At 40.7% G+C, this 19,881-nt stretch overlaps 1 protein-coding gene across 4 annotated transcripts in view; it reads left to right on the top strand.

Moving 5' to 3' along the window:
- The window catches only part of RELA (RELA proto-oncogene, NF-kB subunit), an 80,883-nt gene that overhangs the window by 22,357 nt on the left and 38,645 nt on the right, over positions 1-19,881 (top strand). For all 4 annotated transcript variants that reach the window (XM_089658064.1, XM_089658062.1, XM_089658063.1 and 1 more), the window contains one exon: positions 17,616-17,764. In XM_089658064.1, the coding sequence (XP_089514190.1) occupies positions 17,616-17,764 (149 nt within the window). The remainder of the gene's footprint in view (positions 1-17,615; positions 17,765-19,881) is intronic.

Raw genomic sequence — 19,881 nt, 5'->3', positions numbered from 1 at the left:
TTACAGCCGGCAAAAAGTGTCTCTGCAGAGAGCTCTGCTATTTCTTTGACGGTTCTTTGACATTTATATCGGCTGCAACATTGTATCTATTTGTATCCATTTCGGATACAGATGTTTTTATTTGGAAACATAGATACATTGTTGCAGCCGCTATAAATGTCAAAGAAATAGCGGAGCTCTCTGCAGGGACACTTTTTGTCGGACTAGAATTCTTCCTCCTCGTCCTCCGCAGATTTTTTATCGGTAAAAAGATCGGCCGATTTTTGCCCATCAGTGCCGCGAAAATCAGCCAATTTTTTTTCAACCTTTACCGATAAAAATCCGCCAGAAAAACGGCCGACCTATTAACCCACTAACGATCCACAAATCGGCCGATTTTATTTTTGCCCGAAAAATCAGCCGATTTTCGCCCCATCTATGGCCTGCATAAGTCTAGGTTCAGACCTATGCGTTTTCCGTTGTTCTGCAGAAACGCACGGTAGTCCAGTTAATATGATTTCCTATGGGACAGGTTCACATCTCCGCGTTTTTTTTTTCACCCGGTTCGTTTTTAAATAGCGTCAGGGACTTTTTTAAACGCAAAACGTTGCATTTTTGATTCAGTAGACTTCAATGAAGACGCTGCAGAAATGCATGTAGTGCGATTTTGATACGTTTTAATCTGCCCAGCAACAAATTGGGGGGGGAATGCAAAACGCATCAAACGCATGTGCAAAAAGATCAAAAAGCACTGCAGAAACGGAACAAACGCAAACTGCATAGGTGCGAACTTAGCCTTCGTGTTATTGCAAAGAGTCTAAATACTTTGTCCAATGTGATATTTCAGCTTTTTATTTTTAATCTGCAAACTTATCTAAAATCTGTTTTCACTTTGTCTTTATGGGCTACTGAATGTAGATTAATGAGAGAAAAAAAATGAAATCAAATAACTGTACTATCAGGCTCCAACATAACAAAATTGGGAAAAAAAGTGAAGGGAGTCTGAATGCACTGTACATCAGGGAATCTACTCTAATCCAAAGCCTCCACTATATGTGTAATGGTCCCCTCCTGTCCACAGCCGTGGAAACATAGAGGACATTACCCAGGGACGTATTATGGAAATTCAGAGAGGGGGTCCATTTAAAATCAGTTTATTTTACAAATGTTTGGTGTCCTGTAAATAGTCGGCCAGTTGTCACCAAAGGATGTAGCTGGTAGTCTAGCTATTGACTGAATTTCTCTTTTAAAGTGACATTAAACTCTCTTGTTTTAAACCGAAAATAAATCTATTCAAATATGTATTCTTAACTCAAAGTACCTATGCTCTTCGCCTCCTTCCAAATTCCATTTTTTTTTGTTTGTTTTTGCTGATGGTCCCACTCCTATGTAGCCACCCTCTCTTGCTTGCGCCTGAGATGGACTAGGGGGTATGGTCTATGGAATTTGTAGTCTAAGAATAGTGCACAAGACCTCTGTGGATGTGTCTGGATTATTTTTGAAGAATATATTTTTTTTAGTTTCAATCTAAAATCTGTTTTCAAGGAGTCCCTCTCTGATTAACTGCCTGTGTGTATAAAATGCCTAAGATTTGGTGTCCTAGTGTACCGTTTATGGAGTTAAAGTTGTTACTAAACCCACAACAGTAAAATCAGTCTGTATATGCAGTAAAGCATGCTTGTTATACTTGCTGTGGGACCTAAGGGGTTAATCCTTTTGTATTGTGTCAAAAGGCCATTTGACCTTGTCTTCTCTGCTCCTCCTCTTGTCCAGATGTCCACATCTTATCTCCTGATAAGACAGACTGAACCTAGCAATTCTGCACATGCTCAGTTTAGTGTGCATTGCTAGAGAGGTTTTTTTTTTCTTGGGATAGTGCAAGTGAACAGCACAGGGCCAGTCAGCACTGTCCAGACAGAGGTCAGGGATTTTGCATCCTACTAGAGCAGAAAGAAAACTCCTACAAGCTTCAACCTGTGCTCTGCTGAACACTGATAGAAGTCACAAGACTGCTCTAACTGCTGATAAGAAAAGGTATTTTGCAATTTATTTACTATAATAATGGCACTTCCATGTTCTGTGTACTGTGGGAGACTAGCTATAGTCTATAGCTTTAATATCCTTTATTAAAGGAGTTGCATCAATGTGCTGATCTGACGTGTGTCCATTACTCTGCAATACAACAGTCAATGGCAAACTGAGTGTGTACCTGACTTTCTTGGGCGAGCATGGACCAATGTGGGGCAGAATTCTTATCACTATATATTGTGGATGGCCATCTTAAGCCTGGAAGGCTTCAACATCAGTTTCAAGATTATAACGGTTGGTAGATCCTTGAAATACAAGCTGCTTGCACTCCATTACTATTGCAAACTGAAGAAAAAAAAAAGTTTATATTTGCCAAAGTGAGCAAAATCATTTCTTGTATTAACCGGTTCACGCTGGTCATACGTAAATATGTGGCCTCTTGGCGGCTGGGCCTTGATGCCGAGCTGCCGCATATTTGCGTACTAAAAGTAAACTTGCTTAGAGCGCACCCCCTGTGCGCTCCTGGCACCGCTGTGACTTCCAATCATGGCAGTCACATGACCCTAAACCCTGCCTCGCTTCAGTGTCACAAACCACTTAAAGGGCCAGGAGATTCTGGAATCAAGGAGATAATATAGGTATAGGCTCCTGAGAGAGATCATTTTACCCCTGTACAGATCATTATTAACACCTCATCTGGAATATGCAGTTCAGTTTTGAGCAACGATTCACAAAAAGGAACTGGAGAAAGTGCAGAGAAGGGCAACTAAACTGATGAGGGGCATGGAGGAGCTCGGCTATTAGGAAAGATTAGAGGAACTGAATTTATTCTCTCTTGAGAAGAGGAGCTTAAGGGGGGATATGATCACCATGTATAATTATATAGGTGATCCATATAGTGAACGTGGTGCAGAGTTATTCACTTTAAGGTGTTTAAGGTTAAAGATCAGGAGGGAATTTTTACCCGCTGGAGCAATATGACCCATGCTTTGCTGGGTTTTTTTTTTTTTTTTTTGCCTTCCTCTGGATCAACTGTGGGTATAGGATTGTGTATATGGGCTTGTATCCTCTTCTTTTTTTTTTTTTTTTTTTTTTTTTTTTTCCCCTTTTATTATTGGTTGAACTAGATGGACTTGTGGCTTTTTTCAACTAATTATGTTAGTATTTCAGACTATGTAACTAAGCAAAAAAAAAATTTGTCAGATTTTTTGCCTTGAAGTAAGACTTTGACAGAACTAAGTAGTTCTAAGTAGGCAGAAGTAAGTGTGAAATAAAGAATTGTATTTGTGACCATATACAAGATATAGTTAGTGAAAATATGAAAATACAGCTTGGTGGTCAAACTGTATTTTCCTACACAGTTGGTTGGACTTGAAGTGACAGGAATTTTTATTTTGTGGCTCTTCATTTCGGAGCAATTTTAGCAGTGTATTTTCAGACCTTTTAGCACTTCAAAGGTTAATTAGCCTGGTCTAAAATATTTGACAATATTTATGTGTGATTGCTAAACCACCAGAGAGCTGATATGAAGTTTTATATGCCGTGACAGCAAACGTTCTCTCCTAAAGGAAACCGTACTGAGGCAAATATATAGCTACCACTGCTGAGCCCCTGTTAATACTACATCCCCAATTCCAGAAAAGTTGGAACACTGTGTAAAATCTACATAAGAATAGGATGCAATGATTTGCATCTCATTAACCATATTTTATTCACAATATAAAATAGAAAACATATCAAATGAGCTATGAGGAAAGAAGAGGAGATTAAGGGGGGATATGATCAACGTGTATAAATACATCAGTGGTTCATATAGTAAACTGTGTAGAGTTATTCACCCTGAGGTCATCATAGAGGACAAGGGGGCACCCTTTTCATCTGGAGGAAAATAAATTTAATCTCCAAACACGGAAAGGATTCTTCACAGTAAGAGCTGTGAAAATGTGGAATAGACTCCCTCAAGAGTTGGTTCTGGCCAGCTCAGTATATTGCTTTAAAAAAGGCCTGGATACTTTCTTCGATACACAGAATATAACTAGATACTAACATTTATAGGTAAAGTTGATCCAGGGAATATCCGATTTGCCTTTCGGGGGATCAGGAAGGATTTCTTTCCCTGCAGGAGCAAATTTAATCAGGCTTTGCTGGGGTTTTTTTTTTTGCCTTCCTCTGTATCAACTGTGGGTATAGGATTATAAATTTATTTATTTATTTTTTTGTTCAGCCAGACTATGTAACCGAGAAAATGTACCTTTTTTTTTTTTTTTAAGAAAAAAATAAGAACTTTGAGTTGATGGCAGCCACAATCTCAAAAAAGTTGGGACGGGGCTATGTTTACCATCTCCTCTTTTAACTACACTCTGTAAATGTCTGGGAACTGAGGAGACCAGTTGCTGGATTTTTAGTAGAATCTTGTCTCATCCTTGCCTGATATAGGATTCTAGCTGCTCAGCAGTTCTGAGTTGTCTGTCATATTTTTCTTTTCAAGATTGACTTTTATACAACTGGCCTGCTGAATCAGTTGTATTTCAGTCCGTGTGTGGTTGCCTTGAATTTGTTTCCACTGTCTGCTTCTTTTTAGAAGCTTTTATCCCTTCTGTAACCTAAGGGGGTGACCAGAAGCAAGCACTCCTCTACCCCTTCCCCTTTCCTGACTATGCTCATGGGATAAAACTGGAATTCCTTGGCTCAGGTATGTCAGTTTGGGAGCAGTGGCTGTGTTTGTGCAGCCGCTTCATCCCTATAGATGTTAATTGGGACTGCCTGCATGGGAATATACAGAAAACCTGTGCATCCCCGTGAGGTTAAACACGACCATTTCACTGGGTATGCAATGATACACCTCATGTGAATGAGGCCTTGGAGACATCCATGAGCACAATCTAAAGATGCACCATACCACTTGCTCAAGCAGCCTCTGGTGGAAATCGCCACATCTGTCAAACCGAGAAACAGAAGGACAGGAAAAAAGGCCAACGGTCCATCGAGTCTTCCCCACGTGTTTTGGGGGTTTTCTTTTGTTTTGTTTTTGGTTTTTTTTTAAATATGGGTTTTTTGTTGTTTTTTGTCTGAGCACATTTTGAAACCACATACTGTTGACTGTCTCACTACCAGTGCTGAAAGTCTATAACATGCATCAACTACTTTTGGTAAAATTTAAGGTGGTGGGGTTACTAAAACAGGTGCACACACAATTTTGGTGCAGTTGTGCATAGTAACCTATCGGCTTCTAGGTTTTATTGCCAAAGCCTATGGTCATTTCCCTGCATTCTTGATCTTGGTTTCCTCCTCCATCTCATTCATCCCTTTTGATGTGTTTAAAGGTTTCAATCCTGTTTCCCCTTTCCTTTCTTTCACCAGACTGTACACATTACAGAAAGAAGGAAAACACTCTCTACACTGAAAAAAAGGAAGTAAAGTCCTATGTATTTTTTTTTTCCATTAATTTTTATAAAGGGTTTAGAGACTTTAGACAACGTCTCTGCTTTACTATTCATCCCAACGCAAAAAAAGAAGTGATAGGAATATGTTCGGGAGAACTATTTAGGTAATGAGTATAAAGCTCTCAAAGTAGTAATTAATGTTTGTTTAGTAGGAGGAAGTTAAGTTAAGGGGATAGGTTGTAGTATATCGACCAGTAAACAAGAATATAAATCGTTTGTAGGAACTATGCTCTGTTCATTTTTTGCTCCATAAGATTTCGGTGGACCGTTTGAGACATACTGCTGTATATTTGTCTTTTTAAGAGTAATAGTCCAGATCTCCTACCTTTCTTTGTTTAATCAACTGGGTGTATGCATATCTTGCTGTTCCCTTATGCCAGATAAGCTTCTTTGTTAAATGCGTGGATTTAAAATTGGTGGGACGAACAGGTATAAGGAGCGTTCTGAAGAGGTAAAGAATTTGTCATAAAAGTAGCATAGGTCATTATTACCCAAATGTAGGATTTTTTTTTATATAATATATCTAAGAATTCATTTGGAAAAAAATCTGTTCAGTCAAAAAAATATTGGATGTTAGAGTAATACCCAAGTATGATATTCCTGTATTGCTCCATGGATAAGGGAAGTTCTTTTTGAAGATGGATTTTAGTGGCCAGATCAATACACAGATTTAAAATATGATGAGCTGCAGCCAGGGAAGTAGATGGGTTTGTAATTTATTAAAATTTACTCATCTGCAAAAAGTTTGTGTTGTCTGTCTTTGAATGTAAAGGCAGTAATTTCAGGGTAAGATCAAATGGCTTCTGCCAAGGGTTCGAGTAATCGAGCCGAAGAGAGTGGAATCCCTGTCGAGGTGTGTATGTATTTTTTTTTTTTTTTTGTTAAAGGAGAAGTTGGATGTATGAACCTGGACCATTGGAAAAGAATATAAAGTCAAGATGGCTGTAAATATAGGGCCAAAAAATTAAACTTTGTGGAGTACTTGAGTTGGGTGGGCTCATTTGTATCCTATAAAAATGCCTTCTCTACATCAAATGGTGTGCAATGATTTTAGTGTAAGTCTTCTTTTCTATGATTGACCACTTGCCTTCCAGAGGAATTTTGGCCCCAATCCCCCCCCCCCCCCGGCCATTTTTTGCGATACGGTGCTACGTTACTTTAACTGACAATTGCTCGGCCGTGCAATGCTGTACATAAATGAAATTAATGTCCTCCCCACCCCCCCACAAAGAGAGCTTTCTTTAAGTGGGCTTTTTTTTTTTTATTGCGTTTTTCTGGTACAAAGAAGAACATCTGATGCATAAAAAAGACAGAAATCAAATCACAAGTACATTGCCAATACATACGTTTTTTTTTTGTTTTTTTTTTTTATCCTCCCTCACGATTCTCTATCCATATCTATACCCCTTCATCCTACATCCTTTTTTTTTCTCTCGTGATCTCCATTAGACTTCCTCTAATATATTTCACATAGACTACAACTAATTACAGATATCTTTGTCAGTGAGCTAATATGCACATCTAATGTACGAAAATTATGTGGTATCCACACCATCTTCCCTAACTGTGCCCTACTCAAAATCCTTTCCATATTCACCCAACCTTTCCCTTGTGCATAAAATGTCTAGTCTATTATACGTGACGTGATAGTTTCACCGCTAAGTAGTAGTATTCCTTCGTATTAGGCAAACTCAGGCCCCCATTCCCTTTTGCCCTACACAATACCTCCATAAGTCTTGAGTATTTTTTTTTTTCCCCATATAAATTTGAGTATCAACTTCTTAATTATTCCAAAAAATGATCCCGGAAGGTGTACTGGTAGCATATGAAACTTATACAGAATTTTTGGCACTATCGGCATCTTTACCAGATTTATACGACCTATCCACGAGGCTCCACCTTTTGACAGTCTCCTTAGCTCATCCTTTATTTCATTCATTAATGGAATATAATTCGCCTAATATAGGCCTTTAATTGAAGGCGTTAATTTTATTCCCAAATAGCTTATTTCCTTTCCCCTCCAAGTGAATGGAAACTTTTTAAAGACTCTGCTCCTCTGATTTTGATAAATGGATGTTTAAAATCTCCGATTTTACAGAATTTCTTTTCAAATTTTGACAGCTGACCGTACTGATTTAACAATCTTATTAAATTGGGCAACGGTATTCTAGGATGTGCGATGTAAAACAACATGACATCTGCATATACTGCCACCTTATGTTCTACTTCCCCTATTTTTATTCCTGCTAGATCTATACACTTTCTTATCCTCACCAGAACAGGTTCCAGGGATAGTACAAATAACAAAGGAGAGAGGGGACATACTTGTCTGGTGCAATTTAAACATTTTAAAAAACTGAGAGGGATCCATTAACATTGATCGCCGCTGATGGACTATTGCAAAGCCCTTTTATCCACCTTAACATTTTGGGCCCTATGCCTAAGACATCTAATGTATCAAACGTGAATCCCCAATTAACCCTGTTGAAAGCCTTTTCAGCATCTATCGACAGGAATATTGTCGGCAATTTCTCTCTTTTTACCCTTTTGTAGGAGGAGCAATGATCTCAGACCATTGTCCCTACTTTCTCTTCCTGGAATGAATCCTACCTGATCTACAGTTGTGGCCAAAATTATTCAACCCCCACTGAAATTGAGTGTTTTGGCCAGTTTGACATTGCTTTTGATCATTCAGTCATCTTGCTTACATTTACATTAAAGAGGCACTTGTAGGTCAGACAAATATAACATAACAGTTATAATGAAATAACCACAAATGTCTTTTCTGTGCTCACAGCATTATCAGTTTTATTCAACCCCCAAGTGACATTCAATCTTAGTACTTAGTACAGCATCCTTTTACAGTTATAACAGCTTTTAAACGTGAAGCATAGCTTGACACAAGTGTCTTGCAGCGATCTACGGGTATCTTCGCCCATTCTTCATGGGCAAAGGCCTCCAGTTCAGTCACATTCTTAGGCTTGCGCACTGCAACTGCTTTCTTTAAGTCCCACCAGAGGTTCTCAATCGGATTTAAGTCTGGTGACTGCGATGGCCACTCCAAAATGTTCCAGCCTTTCCTCTGCAACCATGCTCTAGTGGACTTGGAGGTATGCTTGGGATCATTGTCCTGTTGAAAGGTCCAACGTCTCCCAAGCCTCAGGTGTGTGACGGACTGCATCACGTTTCCATCCAATATCTCCTGGTACTGAAGAGAATTCATGGTACCTTGCACACGCTGAAGCTTCCCTGTACCTGCAGAAGCAAAACAGCCCCAAAGCATGATTGACCCTCCACCATGCTTCACAGTAGGCAAGGTGTTCTTTTCATCATAGGCCTTGTTCTTCCTCCTCCAAACATAGCGTTGATCCATGGGCCCAAACAGTTCTAATTTTGTTTCATCAGTCCACAGAACACTATCCCACAACTTTTGTGGTTTGTCCACATGGCTTTTGGCATACTGCAGTCGACTCTTCTTATTCTTTGGAGACAGCAAGGGGGTACGCCTGGGAGTTCTGGCACGGAGGCCTTCATTACGCAGTGTGCGTCTTATTGTCTGGGCTGAAACTTCTGTACCCACATCTGACAAATCTTTTCTCAGTTCCTCAGCAGTCACACGGGGACTTCTCTCCACTCTACGCTTCAGGTAGCGCACAGCAGTCGAAGTCAGCATCTTCTTTCTGCCACGACCAGGTAGCGTTTCAACAGTGCCCTTTGCCTTGAATTTGCGAATGATGCTTCCTAAGGTGTCTCTTGGTATGTTTAACATCTTTGCAATCTTCTTATAGCCATTGCCCTTCCTGTGAAGAGAAATCACCTCTTCTCTTGTCTTCCTGGACCATTCTCTTGCCTTCACCATGTTTGTAACCACACCAGTAAATGTCTAGAAGGAGCTGAGTATCACAGTCATTTTAAAGCTGCCTAATTGGTGCTTATTATGCTTGATTGCTGCTCGGTGACATCCACAGGTGTTTTCAATACCTGATGGAAAGCACCTGTATGAACCTCTGTTCTTCAGAGTGGTAGTCTTTAAGGGGTTGAATAATTGTGGCAATGAAGAAACCACATAAGAACCATTTACTACTGTATTACATAAACAATTGATGTCATTTTAGTTGCATTTGGGTAGTTACAACGTCCTTGTAGGATTTGATTCTGAATACAATTCCAAATGTACACTATAGTCCCTAAACCCCTTTACAGCATTGGGGGTTGAATAATTTTGGCCACAACTGTAGGTGTATCCAGTCCGACATCTGCTCCTTCATTCTGGTTGCCAGCACCTTAGCGTACAATTTTGGTGTCAATGTTTAGTAAGGATATGGGCCTATAACTGTTAGACTTTAAGTATAATGGTTGTGTGCCTGCAAAGACTCCTCCCTCATTTCCAGTCCCTCCCCTATTGCGTTCATATAACCACACATTTTTGGACCAAGAAGATCTTTAAACGTTTTTAAAATATCCCAGAGTGTATCAATCTGGGCTCGGGCTCTTTCCTGCGGCCGTATTTTTTTTAGGGCCAGGGTAATTTCCTCCGGGTTGATTTGTCTCTCTAGTGCCTCTAATTTTTCATGTGCTAATCTTGGCAATTCCACTTCATTTAAATATTTCTGCCTTTTTTTTCTTTCTTTTTTTCTCTTCATACTGTTTTTTTTTTTTTTTTTTATTTCTGGCGCTCACGTCGTACAACCTACTATAGTATTTATGGAACCTATTAGCGATATCAGTGGTGGTGTACACCATTACTCCTTTACCATCTTTAATTCTTGCTATAAAATTTTTAGATTTCTTTTCCTTGAGTTTCCTCATTAAATATTTTCTAGGTCTATTCCCCCACTGCTATCTTTCTTTTGAGACCCTGTTGAATATCCTTCTTGACTCATGTTCCATAAGCTTTTTTAGTTCTCTTGTAACGGTCATCCTCTTGTTAAACGTCTGTACCTATCTTCTTGTAACTGTAATTTATAAAGCTCCTCCATCACTCTTTATTTTTTTCTCTCATTCTTTCTTTTTTCTGCACCTATCAACATCAGCATACCCCTGATATATGCTTTATTGTGACCACCAAGATCTTATTCTCATTGCACTCAAAAAATTGCTCAATTTCCTGCCTAAGCCTTTTCTGTATTTCTGGGTCCTGTAAAAGCATCTCATTTAGTTTCCACATATTTATTTTGTCTTGATTCCTTCCTACCCATAGTCTCATTGGGACAGGAGCATGATCAGAGATGGACATAACCTCTGTGTTGGAACTCACCAACGACTCCAGTTGTCTATGCTCGATCATTATATAATCCAGTCTTGAGTACGAACCGTGGACCGCAGAGAAGGTATAATCCCTTTCACCTGGATTTATCGAATTGTTCACATGAGGTTCGTAATTCATACCCAAGTTCAATTAAAGTAGTATTAAACCCAAAACCAAAATTATATTATATTGCAGCAAATGTGGTGGCTGCACCAGTTTTCTCTTCTATGGCTTTTCATATCAGAATCTACCAGGGGGCTGGATGTTCCACTGTTTTGGAGCCTGCATGCTTTGACTGTGGTCTGTCTGAGCTTCATGCAAGACCTATGGGGAAATGCAGGCTTTTCATGTCTCCTGTTACAAGCCTTTTAGAATCCCCTGACTATTAGTCCCCATAGACACACTTACCACTGTCCTTGAAGGGTTTATACTTTGCATACAACAACTCTTACATGCAAATTGGGAAAGAATCTCCCTTCCCCATTGTCCTAGTCATTTAAGGTTTTTAGGGGAGGAGGATGGTGATCCCACGCCATCTGTCAACCCTGAGGGTACAGAATCTAACCATTCTTGGCAGTAAGGATGAGGCTCCTTCCTCAACCCACTTGCAAAAGAAGTAATTGGTCTCTGCCCTAATAGATCCATGTGTGAAAATAGGTTTTCTAGGTACTTAAAGTGTTTCTAAACCCAGGACCCTGCATTCGCTATATCTGGTCTCCCACAGTACACAGAACATGGAAATGAAATTATTTTAGTAAATATAAACTGCTAAATACCTTTTCTCATCAGCAGTTAAAACAGTCTTGTGACTTCTATCAGTGTCCAGCTGAGCACTGGTTAAAGCTTGTAGGAGGAGTTTTCCTTTTGCTCTAGGAAGATGCAGAACCCCTGAGCTTTGTCTGGACAGTGCTGATTGGCCATGTGCTGATCACATGCATTGTCCCAAGAAAAAAAAACCTCTCTAGCAATACACACCAAACTGAGCATGTGGAGAGTGACTCCACATGATTTCAGAGGATCAGAGAAGTCAGGATCAAACAGCCTTTTTACACAATGCACAGGATCAACCCCTTAGGTTCCACAGTGAGTATAACAAGCATGCTTTACTGCATATACAGACTGATTTTACTGTAAAGTAAAACTTTAAAGTGGTTCTAAAGTCTTTTAGTATCACTTTAGTCAGAGGCTCTGGTGTGCACAAGCCACAATGGTTTGCTATGATTTTTCCTTATCCCTTCTTTGACCATTTACAACAAATGACAGCACCCAGCCTGGACCTGGATTTGTGTTTAAAAATTGACACCGTTCCTGGTCATGGACTCCATGTCCAGTCTGAATAAAGACCGGGGGTACAGAAAGGTGAAATGCATTGCGAGGTCCATGTAGACTGTGGCTAGATTGCATCTTTGTTCCTGTTAACCACAGCCCTAGTATCAACAGATGCTCATGGGGTTGGCAAAACTTTTGCATCGGAGTTGAAGAATTAATAAATGTCTCCTGGTTATTGAGCTGACCATCCATTTAGTTTGTGTGTGTGTGTGTGTATGTGACTTCTCACTAAATGGGGGGCACTTTTCTGACACCTCATACATTTTACATGATGCCAAAGAAGGATGGGGTTTTATGGATTCTGAAATGCAAAAAAACGTACTCCACTCCTTTTTGTCAAAATCTGCAAATTTAAAATGGAATCAGTCTGTTCAGTGGTAGTGAATCAGGGGGATTTTCTGCTGTCCATCGACATCAGGGATTCCAGTGTGTCCATCCCATCAGTGTTTTCTCCATTCTATTCAGCTTTGTGTTAGCCCCTTGTGTCTTCTGAAAAAGACTTCCTTTGTTCCTAACCTTACTGAGGCAGTGTGGAATTTCCATAGTGGGATGCTTGTATGAATTCCCGGCATCACAACTGTGGGCACCACACTGTGACAGCTTGCGGCTTCACAGCCGGATGCCCACTGCGCATGCTTAAGTTGTCGCATTCTGATTGGTCCGGCAGTCTTTTGGGACCTCTGAAGGTTCCCAGGAGACTGCTGGAGTCAGGAGGGGGCCGAACTTCCAGCTCACTTCGCCGCAGCGAACTGAGGTGGGAGTGGGTACCTGTCAAAAATAGGTAACCACTAACCCCCCCGAAAAAAAAAAAAGTGCCAAATAAGGCAGTGGAGGGGGAGGAGGCAAACAAGTGGAGCTTCCACTTTTGAGTGGAGCTACGCTTTAAGGTATGAAAAGTCTACCTATTAGAAAATATACCTATGTACATTTTGTGCTGTGAGTCCCTGCATGTACACATTTGCTGTAGCATGGATCCTGTTTTTTCCACATTGGGTTATGGAATCACTTAGCCTTAAGTACTATTAAAGTTCAGTGTCCGCCTTCGTTGTCTTTGAGCATCCTCTGGCCTCCCTTTCTTGTGTGTGTGTGTGTGTGTGTGTGTGTCAGGGAGAGACGATACAAAATCTATAATATAATTTAGTCCGTGTGTGTACAGCGGCGAGTATGAACACCTTGCAATTAACATTTTTGCCTTTAAAATGTGATCTGATTCTCATCTTAAGCCCCGAACTCTAGAAATAGAAACAGACAGGCCCATGTGTACACCCGCCTGTCCAACAGAAGCCGGCTGAACAGCCTGCTTTTGTCGTATAGGTATGCTGGAAAACCAGCATCCGGTCGGTGCTGGCTGCCTGCGCTGACCAGTGTTTTCTGGCAGGGGCAGTCCTAGTTCCCTTTCAGAACACGAGTTCAGCGGGGAGATCGCTGTACTAACATCGGGTAATTAGTACAGTAAGCTCCTCCCAAGTGCTTCAGGTCTCTGTTGGTTTTTTTTTTTTCTTTTTTTTCGTTGCTGGGTTGAACGAAATTAAAACTGATGGTGTGTACCCAACATAAGTCACAATGGGCAAGCGCAATGTGCTTAAGCTGATAGCACACAAACCATTCTAATTTCTTATGTCTTTATTGCACACATCCATTAAACATTCATAGTGCTGGAGGAAAAAAGTGAACCCATAGGCTAATTACTTGAACGAAAGCTAATTGGAGTCAGTAGTTTGCACATATGGAGTCCAGTTAATGAAGTTAGTTTGGAGGTGAGGTATGAAGCTACTTTGACAAGACACTCAAACATTTCAAGATTGCTGTTCCTAAGAATCCTCAGCTGATGTGAACCATGCTTTGTAAAAAGGCGCTTTCTGAAGACATACGATCAAGAGTAGTTGATCTGCGTAAGGGTGGAAAGAGATACAAAGCAATCCCAACGTGTTTAGGCATCCATTAGTCAACAGTTAGACAAATTGTCTAAAGGCTTAAGTACATCACTGGAACTGGCAAACATCCCTGTTCATGAGTCTACCATATGTATGTAGGTCTTTGAGCATGCAAGGTGTCCAAGGTGTAACAACACAGAGGAAGCCACTGCTCTCCCAAAACAACATTGCTGCTTGCCTGAAGTTTGCCAAAGAGCACCTTGGCAAACCACAACACTACTAGGAAAATCTTTTGTTGACTCATGAAACAAACGTTTGTTCGGGAGGAGTGCTCAGCGCTATGTAAGGCACAAGAGGGACACAGCTTACCAACATCAGAATATCATTCCAACAGTGACATATGGTGGAGAGAATTTGGGCTTGCTTCGCTGCCTCAGGGCCTGGACCACTTGCCATCATTGAGGGGAAAAGAAATTGCTAAGTTTACCAAAATATCCAACTGGATAATGTCAGGGTGGCTATCTGCCAGCTGAAGTTTAGTAGAAGTTGGGTGATGTGCCAAGACAGTGACCCTAAACATCAAAGTAAACCCTCCAGACTGGCTTCAATAAAAGTCAGATCCCAGACCTTAACCCCCCAAGAGATGCTGTGGAATGACCTCCAGAGAGCCGTTCACACTGGACATCTGCAAATGTGTCTCAGTTGAAGCAGTTTTGTAAAGAAAAATGGTCAAAAATTCCTCTTAAAGTTTGTGCAGGTCTGATTCAGAGCTACCAAAAGTGCTTGTTTGAAGTCATTGCTGCCAAAAGAGGATGGATCAGCTCTTAGTGTTACTAAACCCACAACCGTAAAATCAGTCTGTATATACAGTAAAGCATGCTTGTTATACTTGCTGTGGAACCTAAGGGGTTAATCCTCTGCATTGTGTAAAAAGGCTGTTTGATCCTGTCTTCTGATCTTCCCCTTCTTCCAGTGTCCCCCTCTTATTGCCTGATAAGACATATTGTGTGGAGTCACACTGGACATGTTCAGTTTGGTGTGTATTACTAGGTTTTTTTTTTTTTCCTCTTGGGAGAGTGCATGTATATGCAGTAAAGCATGCTTGTTATACTTGCTGTGGAACCTAAGAGTTAATCCTCTGTAATGTGTCAAAAGGCCATTTCTTGTTGTCTTCAAGCCTTGTCTTCTCTGTCCCCATCTTATCTCCTGATAAGACAGACTGAACCTAGCAATTCTGCACATGCTCAGTTTAGTGTGCATGGGAGAGTGCATGTGATCAACACAGGGCTAATCAGCACTGTCCAGACAGGTCAGGGGTTCTGCATCCTCCTACATCAAAATTAAAGCACCTCCTACAAGCTTTAATGTGCTCTGCTTTACACTGATAGAAGTCACAAGACTGCTCTAACTGCTGATGAGAAAGGTATTTAGCAGTTTTATATTTACTAAAATAATTTTATTTCCATGTTCTGTGTACTGTGGGAGACCAGATATAGTGAATGCAGGGTCCTGGGTTTAGTAACACTTTAACTCCAACAGTTCACTTATATTTTCCTCCAGCACTGTGAATGTTTAATGGGTGTATTCAATAAAGACATGAAATTAGACTTGTTTATCAGCTTAAGCACATTCCCTAAAATTCCTAAAGACTGGGGAAGGCAGTTTTTGTGAAGTGTCTTGTGGTGAATGTGCCAAATTTATGTACCCTTTGAGAATTTTTGTACTTGAGTCTGGCTGACGCTGCACAATTTTTGCAAAATCTGTCCAAGAGCCGGTTCACACTATAGAAATGCAGTCCAGATGCGTTCCGGATGAGTTTTTGCATTTGCTTTTTTGGCACGTTCCAGTGCTTTGCTTTTTTTTTTTTTTTTTTTTTGTTCTGACACTGCAAGCACTGATGTGAACTATGACTGACAACCATATAACCTACTTTCTGTGCATTTTGGATGCAGAAACAAAGCAACTGAAGCGTATATAGTGTGAGCTAGCCCTGAGCTAGTTTTTTTTTCTCTGTAAAGAAAGTTGGTCTTAATTAGCTCCACTTTTACATTGTGTCGCATTGAATGCACCAAATGTAAAAGTGGTCCATCAATGCGGCACAATGTAAAAGTGGGGCATTTTATCACTTTATCTGCATTTGTGCATCAGTACGAGTCGTTGTCAGAATCAAAAATATTGTAAAATGCTTCATGAATTTGATACAATACATTAACAAGGAATTAATGCCAGGAAAGTGGTGCAGCAGCTTTATTGAATTCCCCCAACTGTTTGTCTATAATGAATTAGATGATCAGATCACATTTTATGGCAAATTACTGCAGAAAACCAGCTAATTCCAAGGGGCTAACAGTGTTTGTTTCTCAACATTTTTCCCAGTCGGCATCCTTGCAAATTATTTTCAATCTCGAGGTACCCTAGTTAAGGCTTGGATCACACTACTGCACGTTGGAGTGCACACAAAATCGCATGCATCCCCAACATACACACAAATGCGCACACAAAGAGCGCGATTAATTCCTGTTACTCCCATGCGTTAGCAAATGCAGTACGTTTTTGGTGTGGCGCAATTTGAAAAAAAAAAAAACTGTTTGGGAAGTATGGCCAGATCACACCAGGGCGTCTCAAAAACAGATTGCAAATGCAGTGTGTTTAAAGGCACCAGATTGCATGGTACCGCAGTACCATGTGGTTTGGTGCAGAGAGTTTTTGAAAAGTATGCATGGGCTGCAAAATCAACTGCACGTTCCCTTCTCTGCTAACTGCAACCTGCAATCCCACTCTGCCCCCCTTTGGACCTCAATCCCCCTGCTAATCTTTACCCCAGAACCCTTCTGCTCACCTCTACACTGCAATCCCCACCCCCTCTCCTCACTTAGATACCCTGAATCCCCCTCTCTGGTCACCTCCATATTCCAAAATCCCCATCTCTACTCACCTCTGTACCCTAAACCCCCCTCCCATTCACCTCCTCATCCCCTCTATTCACCTCTGTACCCCAAAACCCATCTGCTCACCTCCACACCCCAAACCCCTCTTTGCTCACCTCCACACCCAGTCTCTGCTCACCTCCACACCCAGTCTCTGCTCACCTCCACACCCATGTTTCTGCTCACCTCTACACCCCAAATACCCCTGTTAGCACTCCTATGTACACCACTCTCCCTGCTAAGCGCTGCAAGCTAATCTCCACCCTCCCTTTTGATCTCCTTTGTGCCCTGCTTTCCACTCACCAGAGCCTCAGGGCAGATTGATCTTCTATTACAATCCACACAGCTGTGGATGGTGCTGGCTGGGTACTGTCCTGTAGGGGAGGGCAGAGAGCTCAGGGTTCAGAAAGCTGCCTCCCCCTGCCACTGCTTTGTACTATATTGTACCGACCCAGCTCTTGCTTGTGATATTCGGCAGAGCAGGCGTTCAGTCAGATCTGACAGTGTTTTTTGTTTTTCAAGCACGATGCCACAGCACCCCTGAGGACCTCAGCCAGCACCCCGATTGAGAAACTCTGGGCTAACATACTGTGTTTTTGTGTATATACATAAAATCTATCAGAGACAACAAGCCTGTGCTCGGAGACTTGCTGGGTATCAAGGTGAAAGAACTTTAACTGTATGACCTAGTCATTCTAGCAGGTTGTGACATTTAGTCAACAAGACAGTAAATTGTATTTTGGTAGATTGCTTTTGTGGCTTTACTCCATATGTATTCATATTTTAGGTACACAATTATCAAGGACCAGCCCGTATAAGGATATCCTTGGTAACTAAGGATGCCCCTCATAAACCACATCCCCATGAACTGGTTGGAAAGGATTGCAAAGATGGATATTATGAGGCTGACTTGTCATTAGATCGCAATATTCACAGGTAACTATCTACGTCTGACTTTATTTTTTACCAATCTTTTATATTTGAAAACTTTTTTTATTTTTTTTGTTTGCTTTTAATATGGAAAACACGGTGGGTGTATTTTCGCACAGCTTTCACCCTGGATTCTAGTGTTTTTGGGTATGAGACAAAGGCCTCCTCACAATTTAGAGCTTTGATGTGCTAAACAAGAAATAGTTGGTGTATATAATTTGCAAATACACATCATCCACAAAATATCTTAAAGTGGAACTTCACTCTCTCAATCAACATAGACAATTTTTAGATCCTATGCTGCTAGCATTCGTAAATGGATAGAGAAGTATATTATATTTTTATGCTCCCTTTCATTTTTTTTTTTACATTTCTTCAGTTGCTACCATGTTTCCAGGCCTATGATTTCATACATCCCAGCAGTCTTCAGGAGGGGAGGGTTCTCAGCTCAGTCAATGACTGAGCAAAGGGCAGATGGATGCCAGGGTGTAAATGCTAAATGAATCATCTGCCTTTACTCAAGATGGCCACTGCCAGAAATGCCAAGGGTTATTTTTCAGCTAAATAAAGCATGGAGACACAAATGGATGAGTGAGTTTGCTTTGAATATTAACAATTAAATAGCAATTTTGGTTTGTGGTGCTCAGATTCAGTGCAGTTATACTTTAAACCAAAAGAGAAAACAAAACTGGGGCATGGCAGATTTTTAGGGTGCATCCCAAACAAATTTCCGCATTCTTTTAGTAAAAAAAAGTCACTTTATTAACATAATAAATGCATAGTTAAAAACAAATTAATGGATTTAGATGTCCCTAAGAGAAACTCCTCCTATCCCCCACTACTGAGGTACAGCCAACTTATTTTATAATGAATTACATTCCACAAGTAATTTCCAATATCTATTAGGGGGAAGGAGGACCTCCAATTTTCAGTGCAGTTTGCAGAAGCTTCAGCTTCTTAAGGAGAGGGAACAGGGGAGGCAGTAGGTTTGATGTCTCTGAAAGGTGATTCCCCAAACCTTGTTTTTTCACATGTATCTATGTGAATTTTCTCTACAATTTAAATGACAAAATCATATTGAAAATCTATGAGGGTCATAGAAAGTCTCATACTTTTGGGTTATATTGCCCCCTACAGGAGTATTGGACACTGGCGAACTAAAAAAAAAATGTGGGTCAACCCAGAGTAACCCTAGGGCAGGCCATTGAAATGAATGTTAGGAGTAAAAAAGTTAGGAGTAAAAAAGTTAGGAGTAAAAATGTTAGGAGTAAAACATACAGCAATAATATAAAAAAATGAAGGAGATAATCCACAAAATGATGGAAGTTTCTTGAAAACAATCTGTGATAAACACAGCAAAAATGTTCAGAGAAAGTACTTGAATTTCACCAAAGATAAGAAATAGTAAATATGCAGAGTTTTTCTAGAATGTGATTACTTTAGTGCTCCACCACCACTGGGGTCTTTCTAACAATGTAAGACCTCTTGCACATGGATGTCTAAGCCCATGCAACTTAAATTCTGGCATATTTATCATCCTACCTGGAAAGTCCAGGAGCTGTGTAAAGCCGTCCATAGACATGAGTGGCTGTACTCTGGTGCACTCAACTGCATATTAAAAGATTTTACGTGAGCAGCAAAGTGCACAAGCGGAAAATATACACCTAACCATCAAGCCAAGGGGGGTAAGTAGGCCTGCTGTCCTAGAGGATTCCCAGAAACAGTTACTGGTAAGTGTAACTGGAATTTTCTCCCATCATCTTCCAGGACAGCAAACCTGAGAGGAAAAGCAAGTAATCCAGGCCTACCATAGGGTGGGACCACTGCCTGTACGACCTTCCTGCCAAATGCCAGGTCCTGCTGCAAGAGAACCTCCACTCTAGAATGCCTGATGAAGGTATCTTGGCTGGACAATGTGGCTGCTCTGCAGATCTGGTTCACTGATGCCCCTGTCTTCTCCACTCAGGATGCAACTAAGGATCTTAGTGGAGTGGACTCATAAAGATGGAATCAAAGATCTCTAAATCTTGTAGGTTGGAGAGATCGACCCCCTAGCGACACTACTTTGGTTAAGTAAAGGAAAGGCTCCTTTACAGACATAACTTGCAGATCCCCTAATCTCC

This window comes from Staurois parvus, unplaced genomic scaffold (assembly GCF_062004578.1).
Source record: "Staurois parvus isolate SC_StPar_1 unplaced genomic scaffold, SC_StPar_1.0 ptg001051l, whole genome shotgun sequence".
Taxonomy (NCBI): domain Eukaryota; kingdom Metazoa; phylum Chordata; class Amphibia; order Anura; family Ranidae; genus Staurois; species Staurois parvus.
Note: the sequence above shows the minus strand (reverse complement) of the source record. Positions and strands in the feature narration are given on the sequence as shown.